This window comes from Lineus longissimus, chromosome 5 (genome assembly GCF_910592395.1).
Source record: "Lineus longissimus chromosome 5, tnLinLong1.2, whole genome shotgun sequence".
In the NCBI taxonomy this organism is placed as follows: Eukaryota; Metazoa; Nemertea; class Pilidiophora; order Heteronemertea; family Lineidae; genus Lineus; species Lineus longissimus.
Window position 1 is genome coordinate 5,027,441 of NC_088312.1, and position 12,133 is coordinate 5,039,573.

The 12,133-nt window shown below is 39.8% G+C and overlaps 1 protein-coding gene across 1 annotated transcript in view; it reads right to left on the reverse strand.

The window, feature by feature from the left end:
• LOC135487483 (phospholipase D1-like) overlaps positions 1–10,938 on the reverse strand; it is a 78,140-nt gene extending 67,202 nt beyond the window's left edge. The window contains exons 1-11 of the mRNA XM_064771180.1: positions 10,838–10,938; positions 9,584–9,756; positions 3,398–3,557; positions 2,960–3,194; positions 2,661–2,726; positions 2,337–2,497; positions 1,872–2,024; positions 1,415–1,564; positions 1,131–1,296; positions 812–922; positions 256–383 (exon numbers count right to left, since the gene is read on the reverse strand). Coding sequence (XP_064627250.1) covers positions 256–383; positions 812–922; positions 1,131–1,296; positions 1,415–1,564; positions 1,872–2,024; positions 2,337–2,497; positions 2,661–2,726; positions 2,960–3,194; positions 3,398–3,557; positions 9,584–9,719 — 1,466 coding nt within the window. The 5' untranslated portion in view covers positions 9,720–9,756; positions 10,838–10,938. The remainder of the gene's footprint in view (positions 1–255; positions 384–811; positions 923–1,130; positions 1,297–1,414; positions 1,565–1,871; positions 2,025–2,336; positions 2,498–2,660; positions 2,727–2,959; positions 3,195–3,397; positions 3,558–9,583; positions 9,757–10,837) is intronic.
• Positions 10,939–12,133: the final 1,195 nt, after the last annotated feature.

Consider the following 12,133-nt stretch of genomic DNA (forward strand, 5'->3'; position numbering starts at 1 on the left):
AGTTTATAGACACACAACCGGTATATATTTCAAACTGTGTTGCTTTAGTTTCAGATATATCTGAAACTAAAAATTTGATACACATTCTATACTTTTAACATACCAGACTCATTACCAGCTGAGAAATTTCCAAAGTATCTTGCTGAAATTTCTCCCGAAATAATAATGAGGACCTGCTAGGCTATTACCCTAGCAAACCTGCTCAACTGGTCAAATTTCATGCCAGATTCTAAGCAGATAGTTACAAATGCTCACCTGTGTCCAGAATCATCCCAGCGGCCAAAGCAAAGATCAAGGCCTCCAACGAACGCCACTTTCTGATCAATGACAACCATTTTCTCATGGTGGGCCCAGAGGCTCACGTGGTCTGGATGGCGTAACACCTGAAATTTGTAAGATAACTTGACTCTTTGTTGACAGCAGCATCTTTGTTTTTTTGCATTTTTTTGTGTTGTGTCTTTCAATCACTGATGGATGTTCCTCTCCCCTTGAGGGTAAAGTGCACAGGCTGAGGCTGCAGATTCTAGCTCAACCAACAAATACTGATGCCGAGAATTTTTACATGTTGTTGATGATGAATAGTAATAAAAACATTTTACACCTTGTTGTTTACACCATGTGAAAAGTTTCCTTCTCTTCAATGGCCCTACCATAACTTAGCAGAAAGCTAAACCAGGGAAAAAAATCTCAAACACTTATACAGAGGACCAACAAATTGTACGAGGATGAAGGTGATTAATGGTATCAGAACAGTAAAAACAACAAAGGCAACGATTAAATTCCAACTTTCATAATCAAGAGAAATTCTTGCCTTTATATTTTTATGTTTGTGAATAAGTGCTTGCTTGCTGTAGAAGCTGTTGATTCCAACGGCAATCTCAAGTTCCTTCCACAGCAGTACGAAAATCCTAACACCTTGTTCCTGAAAGTGAAGATACATAGACCAGTACAGTACAGATATACGACTTCCATTCAATCAAACATTCAATTGTACATCTGCATACTACTTCAGTCAGCAGGAGTTCTAATCCCCTCTCAAAGTCATTTTCAAAGTAAAGGGCAGAAAAAGTAAGATATTACATGCCAATGTTCCCAATGATATCATGTGTTACCACTACGTCGTAACTCACCGCTTTTCTCTTGAGGATGCAATCGAGCCTCCAATTATCGCCTTCTGTGACTGGTCTTTTCATGTAGATCTCAGGACTCAGCCACCAGTCAGTGATGAAAATCTCCTCCTTGGCATGTTCCAAGGCTGAGGAGACAGCATTGAAGTACGAAGCACCATCTATAAACCTGGTAGGACAGATTGATAAAGTGAGAAACTTAAGACCAAGTGTACAACCAGATGGTTACAACATAATGATAATCTAAGAATCTATTATAAAGTCACTCCATTTTCAATATATCTCACCATTGTGCATGTGTGTCCGGTCTGCGCGGTGCATAGGAATTGAAACGATTTGTTAAGGTGAAGTCGCGCCCAGTGGACAGCATCTTTTCTGTTATATGCTCTGCCCATTCCCGCGCCTTCCTCTTGGTCCAACACTTGACAAGCAGATGCCTGAAAATAATTTGAGTAAAACAATAAACAGACAATCTAAGCAACAAAAGTGTGAACAATCTAAGCCATAACAATCTAAGCCATCAAAAATATACTGAGTGCAAACTCCTTTTGTTTTTTTCCTAAAAAAAAGTATTTTTTTGCGATTTTTTTATTTGACCGCATCTTTTGCCTATTCTTGGTAGAGTTCTGCCATTTGTGGAAACACCCCAGTAAACTCTGCATTGAAGTTTTTGATTTCTCGGAAAGTATGCCCTATCATTACAGAGGTCTCTGCTCTTTAATCTTTCACAATCAGTCATCATACCTGCTTAGATTTGTTATCAGCAGTCCATTCTTTTCACCTGTCTCTTTGTCACCACACATGACATTGAAGTCACGGTCCATCAACATCACATCCCCTATCCTACCATCATTCATGCGCAGATAGAACACACAGGTATCCTTGACAACTAACCACCTGGAGAGGAATAGACGTTAATCAATTCATAATAAAAGATCACAGAGAGCTTTCAGCTGCCATGAGAGAGAAATACCTCAAAGACTTGCATTCTTCAAAGGTGAGAGAATGGTTAGCTCTTGATAACAAGGTCTTCAGAATTGATTACTGCACTGACAATACAATGCAATTCTTGTACCGGATATGTGTTAATCCAATACCATAGCATTCCTGTAAATGGGTCGGTAATCAAATACCCTGATTGTAGGCCTTCTGGCATAGTGTTCATATCCCATCCTTGGGATTGACCTCCCCCCCCCCCCGACACCTCACCTTTTGTCCCATTTTCCAGCAGTAGTAATCTTTCCGAAACATCCACAGCAACCCCTCAGACTGATCCGTCGGCCTCCTGATCGCTTCTTGACTACCCCTTCTTTTCCTTTGTCGCCCAGCTCATGGACAAAGGAATAAGGACTGATCTCAAGAAAACGCAGCTGAAATCGGAGTAGGAATCACAATTTTAACACACATCTTAACTGGATCTTTAATGCAACAAAAGTAGGATAAAGAAATCTGAGGGACCAAATCAAAAGTTTTGATGAAACCCTTGAGGTACCCAGTGAGAATAAAAGAAGATCAACACAATATTTATCCTACCATATCTGGGTGACTCCTGTATAGTGCACTCCTGAGTGTCTTGTCCAGGTACGTTTCCAGGTTACGCTGAAAAACAGATGAAATATTTATTAGAGAAGAGAAATTTGTGTATGAGGAAAGTTCTTAATATCTTCTCTATAAAAGAATTAATCCAACTTTATTTCTCAGTACCCCTCTAAAAAGTACTCTTCGAGAGTTTTCCAAGGATACTGTCAAAAGGTTTGACAATTCTCATTATATTTAAATTTTGCCCCGAAATTGCCAACAGAATGTAACTATAAGCCCTAAGAGATAATTACCATCCGGTTATCCATATCTTCAGGCCGAACTACCGCATCCGGTTTCTTAGGGAACCATGGTAGGTAATCCTTGTGTTGGTGCATGCTCCGCCGTCGCAGCTTGTGCTCCCTGGATGGTATGGGGACACGTATCGCAGTCTGGAAGATGAGCAGATGCTCCTGAAGATGCAGGAAATGCTTGTAGCGCCGATGAATCTTCCACGTCTGATCACCATGAGTGACGCGTATCGTGTAGCTGAAGGATACAATGAAAACTATTATAGTAGAAAAATCCTTGGTACAATAATCAGTAGCATTTCGCAGCATGACTTACACTTATCCTCCACAAATTTCAATCTTTTCAAAATTGTTTAAGTAATTGATAACAAACTGGACGTAATGGCTGTATCACCAAACACTATGAGGGTTAAACTTGATTGTCTCTGCTTTTCAACTCACAGATTTGGGTTGAGAAGGTGATTCCTCGAAGTATCACGCACATATTCAAAGATCTTCACTCTGATTGGCACATTGGGAAGAATACAGCGACGTTTATGAGACTTGAATCCCTGTGGTGGCTTGTAGATGTCAAGATAGGGGATGACAGGCTGGTCAACACCTAGACAAGAGAGATGATATTTTAGGTTGACATAAGTAACACATTTGTTCTTCTAATTTTCTTTACCAAGAGGGGCAGGACGCAATCTAGGGAATCAATTATCCAGCTTGCAGAGAATCAGGCATTGCCAGTCGACACACATGAACCATGCCAAACAAGGCGATGTTGACAACTTCGTAGTTCACAACATCTGCAATTGAGGTATTGTTGTATAGTAGAGCCTCTTTATCAAAGACAGCTTAAGAACTGATCAATGCGGTCCTTAATGGAGAAGTGTCCTGTTTACATAGCTCATTACATCCGCAATTTATGCGCTGATGTTCATTAGAACCTCTCTCATTACCAGCTATTGCGGGCCTAGCACACTCTGTTTTGAATAGAGGGAGGCTCCATCATTCCTATTGTTTGAGATTGGAAAGGTGTGAATTAATCTGGCAATTAGCCTCCTGTGCATTGGTGCATACAAACACTAAAATGTTTGGTTTTTGCTGATTTAGGGTCAAATAAATCAGCCAAAAGTTTTGAAAGCTTCACAAATGATTGTTGCAAGGAAGTACTTTATGATAGTTTGCGAAATTTTGATTAATTCTAGGTGGAAAGTAATATTTTTCGCATATTTGTTGGGAAAAAAATTGAAAATCCTCCAATTTTCAACCCCCCTATGGACACTATGAATTTTTCTCCAATAAAGCTGAAATCTTGGGAATATAATCCTAAGAGTTATATCAACCACGTCTGAAGTCGGGAGTTTGTATCAAATGTATAGTTTCGGAGCTAGCGCAGCTAGAAAAGCCCCCAAAACCCACTTTCTCATGAATTTACACTACGGGCTACGAGTGAAGCATTACAGATTTACCAAAGTTTTCAACCTATAGATGGACACATCGAATTTCCATCCAAATCACTCCAAATTTTGCCAGTAAATACCTAGACATATATAGAATTGTGTCAGAAGTCGGGAGTTGGGATTATTTTAACACCCCGCCCAAAAAGCCAACTTTATTGATATTTCCTATGCATTTTCCATTAGGCTTGCCAGGACCAATTAAGCAGGTGCACTAATTGGCTTAATTGGCTAGGCCCGCAATAGCTGGTAATGTATTAAGCTTTAGAACTGACCAATGCTGTCCTTAATAAAGAGGAGATCAATTTGAATGGAAATGACCGGTCTAAGACCAAAACCAGTTAAGAGAGAATCTCCTATATAGAGAGGTTCCACTCAATTATCGTACAGATATCTTATTATTTTTGCAAGGGATGGTCAATGAGAGCAGGTGAGAAGTTCACCAAGGGTTAAGACAACAAGTCAATGTTTGCAGCAACTCACCACACCGGATCAATAAATCATATTTTAGCCTCTTATTATGATGGATAAACGGAACATTATTGCAATTGCACATGAATCAAGCTAATAAGCATGAAGTGAAGATTGGTCAGTGAGCGTGATTGAGAGTGGTGTAAGAAGAGAAGCTATACAACAATATAGCTTTGCATGATAGAGGTGGATTACACAGAGATTGAGTCAGAAATTCATCACCATGACCAATACTAAAGCTGACGCAAAGAACATTAAACAGGACTAAGTCATTATCTGCTTTTGACCTAGACCATGATCCAGGGCAGCCTCTCAGATATTTACATGTAGCTACCTGCTATTCATAAAGGCAATGCACAGAACCATTTTGGAGTTTTCAGGAATTTGATATTGGGAATGTTACACTGACGATAGCTCTTTTGACCAGGGGTCTGTGATGATTTAGCCACCATGCTCAAATGATGACCAACACATAGTAGAGGAAAGACAGATGTAAATTGAATCCTCTATACACTACATCAACTCTGACATGACACCCCAATTTCCCAATAAGATGACTCCTACCTTATGAGAGCCACCCAGAACGCTATCAGCAAGAAAGGAAATGGTGAATGGGTCATTTTGATCCATGCCTGAGGCGCAGCTTGGTCTCAACACAAAATGTCATGTCGGCAAGAGCTTTGTTATAGTCATCTCTGTTACAATACAGAGAATGCATCATTTTCTCAGAATCAATTTGTGCTAAAGCCAGACACTACATTTATAGCTTTTATCATGTTTCTTCCAACGCAACGGCACATGCATTTTTATCTACAATCAGGCAAGATCTAAGCGATGTAACAATCAAGACACATATCGGTTGCCTTAGAGCTGATCTTGTATGCGATGATCATTTTGATAAGCTTCATCTCTAATAACAGCTTGCCAATTTCTCTGGTTTCTATGCTTGTAATCGGAATATTCATAAAGCTTGTATTTAAAGTGATAAGTATTTCACATCATGGGTAGAGAAGCAGCTTTCCTTTTTTCGAGGCCTTGGTCAATGAATAGAGCAATGTGTTATTATTCTGTGGTTCTTTAGTACATGTACCTTCTTATAGGGAGTGCTTCTTCTATAATTAAGACTGGGAGAAAAAAAGATATTCATCCAAAGCCACAAGATAGCGTATAATGGATGTTGTGGCATTTGAAAAGATTTTATTAATCTGCCTCAGAAGATCAATTCATTTCCATGCGTGCATGGGCATGCATATTAGAATCACCAAACGTTGCTATGGTACTACTTAACCATTTCATCCTTGAAACTGCTGGTGTTAGATTTGATAAATCTTTTGGTGATGTTTCCCAAACGGCATATTGTGCTTCTCAGGTTGAAAGTGGATTTCAACAGAATGCTAACTGTAGAAAATCAAAAAATCTGAGAAGATGTTTGAAATAGTGAACATAGATTTTTGCTCAAAGACTGATCAATGTTGAATGAAAGCTAACACAACCTCGGCAAAATCTTTGCAGCGTAATGGTAGTTTTCTGGAGCTCCCTGGTGCAATCAGTCTGTTTTCGCCAAATATCTATATGATAAGCAAGGAAAAAACAATATGTTTATCACTCAGTAAAAACTACAGTGACTTTGACCCCAAGGCAATTATGACAAGGACTAATTAGTTCATCGTTAAGATGATAATTAGATCAATTCTGGTGATTGATAATTAAAAGTATATCATAATTACCCATCACTGACACCAATGGGACAAATTTATCAGGAATACATATATTTGAGATGTAATTGTAAGTGGGCAGAAGTACTGATGTAGCCTAGATCAACAATATTCTGTCAGTGAAATCAGATGACAAAGACTCAGATTGCTTGGGCTCAGAATGAAATGAGCCAACAACATCTCTAGGACTGAGTAAATGAATGAAATGACAATTACAGCCTGATGACTACATTAGGGATTATGGCCAGATAAAATTTAGTGCCACTAATATGCTCTGCAATGCACAACGGACATGTGAATTTCTACACATGTGGGTCACTACGAGTAAAGCATACACAGAACTTACGAAAACAGAAGGCATTTAAGAGGCAAGGAATATGAAGTACTATAATCAACAAGCAGCTGTTATGTATCTCAACCTGCAAAAGTCGAACCAAACATTCACCCTTCATTCATGTGTTAGAGTACCGTAACATACCAAAATTCAAATCCCTTGTTCACTGGCGAAACTGAAGCATGTGTTATAGAGATCTATTCAATTCTGTCGCAGAGAGATGCAATAATTATCACACAAGACAGTTTTACCTGAAGACAGAGCGATCTTTTTTTACTCATTGCTGCAATTATTGTCACATGTCTAAGCGATAACAAGTTCTTGTTTGCAGGGTGCTTTGAGGCAGTGAGATTAGCTAGAGATGATAACGACAAACAAGACAGAGTGAGAAAGTATTGTAAGACTATAATGGTTTCGATCAAGAAATTATTTGTGAAAGCATAACAAACTAACATAGATCAATGCTTGAGATGTGAGAAGTAAAAGAAATTGTTATAAAATCTACATAATGTATGCAAGTGTAAAACTGCTAAAAGAAAACGGTGAGGTGATCTCCATTCTTGGCTCATGAGCACAGGAATCATGTTCAGAGACAGAGGAATACAGAAGAACCAACAAGGGGGGTGATTGTGTTATGAGTTGATGATGGTGATGATGATGATATTACACATACAGAATCTCGTGAAGCTCGTCTTGTTGAAGAACTCATCATCTGAGTCTGGCGTAAGCAATGGACGGTTGGCTGATGAAAAATATGTTAAGATGGCAGTCAATAAGGAATTAAAAAAGCACTGTCAAATACTATGTGATTATACTAAAGGAATCTAACCGCAAAAAAGCAGCAAAATTAGTAAAGTGTAGGTTTGAAATACTGAATGAATTGAATGGGTTTTGATACTATATACACATGAGCATGATGACAATCCTGATCTAGCAACCCCATAATTTTAAAAAATGTATAAAGGGGGCTATGGGGCAGGAGCTAGAGGAGGTTGTATTGGTTGTCTCTCCGGGTGACACTAACATGCACCGTCTGGAGTTGAACTGTTTGACTTTACTTTTTTAGCATGAATATTTTAAACAATACACTGGGAAATAGTAAGGACATCTCTCGACGACTTTGTATTACTTTATCAGGCCAACCTGGCTCCTGCCTTCTGATACTCCACCTTAGGCAGCAAACGATGAACAGTTTAACTACAGGAAATACAATTGTAATGAGTTGGAAACTAAAAGTTTCAAGATGACTCAATGTCAATGAATATTGTGATAATTGTATTGTAACTATCAAAGCCAGGAAGTCATCTCAATTGTCATAATCATTAAGGAAGTAGGAAATGGAATATTTTCTATCCTTCCGAATGCAAAATCTATTTTTGATGTTTTTCCTCGAACATGAGTCTGTCAGAAATGCGACAGAATGCACCTAATATGCCACTTCCTTTAACATGTTTAACACAAACTATGAATGCACTCAAGTGCATGATGAAATAAAGCCGATACACGATACAAAAATACCGCCTTGCTGGCAATATCGCTTTCTGTTTATATGAGAAGACTGAGGATATCACATGACTTTCAGTACACCAACCTACGCTTATCTTCTCGTGTAAAGCTGAGAGTCTTAAAAAATCATCAGGAACTAAGGGTAGATTACAAATGTTGAGCATCAGATAAGATTTAACTGGTGCACCCTGAAGGAGAAGATAAAATAATCTCGGAGCATATGTTCGGTTTGGCATTGCCTTGGCGATGCTCCTCAGGTTCCTGCAAACTTCAGTAAAAGCCTTGAATCCCTGAACTACATCCCTAGTTTAACTTGAAGATAAGATATTCCAAGAAGAGCTGTGGTTGCCTGCTACAGTGCCAGTGGAATCAATCCGTAAAACAGGCAAAGAAAGGCTTGTGCACTCTTTTATACACTGTCTGAGCAACAATTTAGAATCCATGACATTTATGATTGACAGTCATGACAGTGCATTCCCCAACCAAATAAGGAGCAAGTCACCAAAACTTACAGTAGATCCTTCGGTTTTCATCTACGTCTTGCATGTCTGAATCGCTAGGCCAACAAAAATAAGCAATCTCCATCACATGTACGGAATACATCCAAATCTCATCTCTTCTATGTTCTCGATGATACATTAGTCATTACCTCAGCAAATTATTGCCCGAGTGTGATAAGTTATTGACAAAATACTGATGGATGTATTGGAGACAAGATAGCGAGACATACAGATGTCACCCACAGCTGTCTCATGTATTTGTTAGAATTGAAAAGATGATTCAAGTTATCACAATACTGTCTCTTTGACTTTTTAAATAGCAAATCAGGGTTGTTGGAAAGTAGGAGGATTCAGGTGGTGATAGTGTGCTCATCTGCTTACAATTACAGAATAGCCTCCTCGTAAAAGCTGTTCGAATCTGTTAGGCTCCACTCCAGCAAAGGAGAGCAACTAAACCTACAGAATATCTCAAGCAAGTTTAAAGCAAATTCATTTGATTGGTATTATGCACATAGCATGGTTTTGAAATGGACTGGTCCCCAATTCAAATTGCCAAGCATATGGTTGGGTTTATCCCTAATTATGTACTACATGTAGTGATTGAAAAAAATTTGAGTACTTCTCATGCAAAAGAAGCTTTAAAGTTGAGAGCTTACCACTTTCTACGGTCGTAAATATCTGGTCATCGTCGTATTCTTTCACCTCCCGATCAGGATAATCCGAAGGGTCCAGCTCAGACTCAAATTGCACCGTGGATAATGTTTCATTGACATCCTCGATTGAACCGGCCATGTTTTGTTGTCTAGGCCTGGCTCATCGCCAAATTGCGCTGAAATATAACTATCATTTTGATTTCAGGTTAATCGCCAATCATGCCAATTGAGGATGTGGCACGAGCCGATATTTTCAGTAATAAATGATGATCGCCCATTATTGTTTTGTGTTGTCTCCTAATGTTGGCCTGGAAGGGAATTTGACCAGTTTCATCCATCCCTACACAAAATGTGTGACATGCGCATACGTGTACTATAATTTTACACTAATAGTAGGCCTTTAACTAAGACCAGCAGGCACATCGACATGTGGTCTAAATAATAAAGGACGTTTTCATCAAAAGGATCAGACTGTTATAGAGATCCTCTGGATACATTATATTCAATTGGCAACAATGAAAGTTAACCCTTTAGAATTTTCCACAAAAACAGACCAGTTGCAGGGGATGGGCCACTCTCGTCATTTCACAAGAAAGTGGCCTCGAACGTAGCATGGTCACTTCTCAAAACGATGTTCCCAATCAAGTGTGATACAGATCTATAGGCTAGGTTAATTTTGCATCAATTCTACCGAGGTACTATACATGTAGATCAATACACTTCACTTGGAACAATTTGGAACATCATTTTCAAGTGACCATGATGATACTTTATTAATGCCGATTATGCATATGTCCCCATCATCAACAAACTTGCATACACAAATCTAGCGATTGTCAAGAGCTTTTCGAAGTTTTAATTTTGACATCGGCGTTTGACTTGCAAGTTCGGATTATTTGATGAATGCTGATGTCCTGTATTTTTACTATCAACCGTGACGGCAATGGAATGACATACCATCGTCCGTACAAATCTGTGGTGGACTACATGCAAAAATAAGTATAGGGCCTGTAGATATATCATATATAGCATGCACTGTGCAGATCACGACAAGAATTCTATGCAAACGAGAAAAGGTCTAGTCTACAAACAAAGTATCAACTAACGACAAACTCCTTCGCCTGTACTCACTGTACATTTGTACAGGAGGAAGCATAGCATTAAGTCAAGCGGCATCTTAAAACCAGTTTTACAGCGAAGTACAAGCAACAAGACAGAGGACAACTACATGGTGCAAACCTCATATACATCCTTTACCTGCAAATGTAATTATTTCAATAAAAATCTAGGGAAATTGTGTGTTTTAGCATTTGTTTTCTTTGGATTCAGCGCCAAGTTATCCGCATAGTATTTACAAGGTGGCGCACATGTACGGAATGGGGAAACCCGGAAATTACTCGTCATTCGGGAATTCCCACAGTTGCCAAGAAACGGCGTTCGTGCTTTGGCGGGAAACTGTGAAAGGTGAGCCGGTGTAGAGGTAGAAATGTCACCAGGGAAAAAAGTCCGGTCCAATTGCATTCTGATAGATTATGCCGTTTTTAGAGGGCATAGTTGTCTATAGCTCGGATATTAAAGCGCATTAGAATCCGTTGTTCCCCATTCTGTCGAGGGACACTTTCAATTAAACATTTCTACACCGATAGGCCTACCAATCAAATCATTTCGCTGCCTATTTGACTATATACAAGGAAGTTTAATAGTTAAGCTTCTTGATTTGTATAATCCCAATATACACCGTGACAACTTCTGTCGTGGGTGGTCTCGCTGCCGCGCCCCTCCTGGTTGCCCGGACGTGGCTGTCGTCCTTGGTTGTGACAACACCGCGGACACCAACACCTTGGTAGGCCCACAAGTACTGGCGTGGTGGGATGTTTATATGCCCGGGGGTAGTTGTGCTGGTTGTGACAAAACTCCGTAATGGCGCCAAATACCTACGTTGCAAGGATGTACACGAAAGAAGAGACGGCCTCTACGACATCCCGACGATAACCAAGCAGGTTGTGATCAAGCTGAAAACCGGACACGGGCAGATTTTAGATTCTTAATCTATCTCGGCCCGGGCCGCATTCGACCCATTAGGACACTGTGATATGATGCACATGCAGCTGCTATAAATGGACGTTGCAAAAGGGACGATGATGTCAAGAACGTTCGACAAGATGATGTCCGGCATAAATCTGGAGGTCGACTCTTGTCCTGCGTCGGAGATGTGCTGAGATGTGACAAGCTAGCGTCTCCGGGAGCAGAAAATTACCGCTCACCAGGCTATTAATGTTGTGGCAACGAAAGAAAGATCCTCTCGTCAATTTCGGAGTGGAAGCGAACGCTACCATGCGGTCGCCCGCTGACACTGCAGGTAATCATACACATTTCACTCGGCACTATGATTTGCACAGAGGACCAAACATGTTCGGTTCTACCGTACATGTCGCAACCATTCGCAACCAAACTAACGTAAGGTAATGGTTCAATCCATATGCTTTCCCCAGGCTTTTTTTTGCCGGGGAGACCGATGATAGTAAACACAGAAAACAATGTAACTACACAATG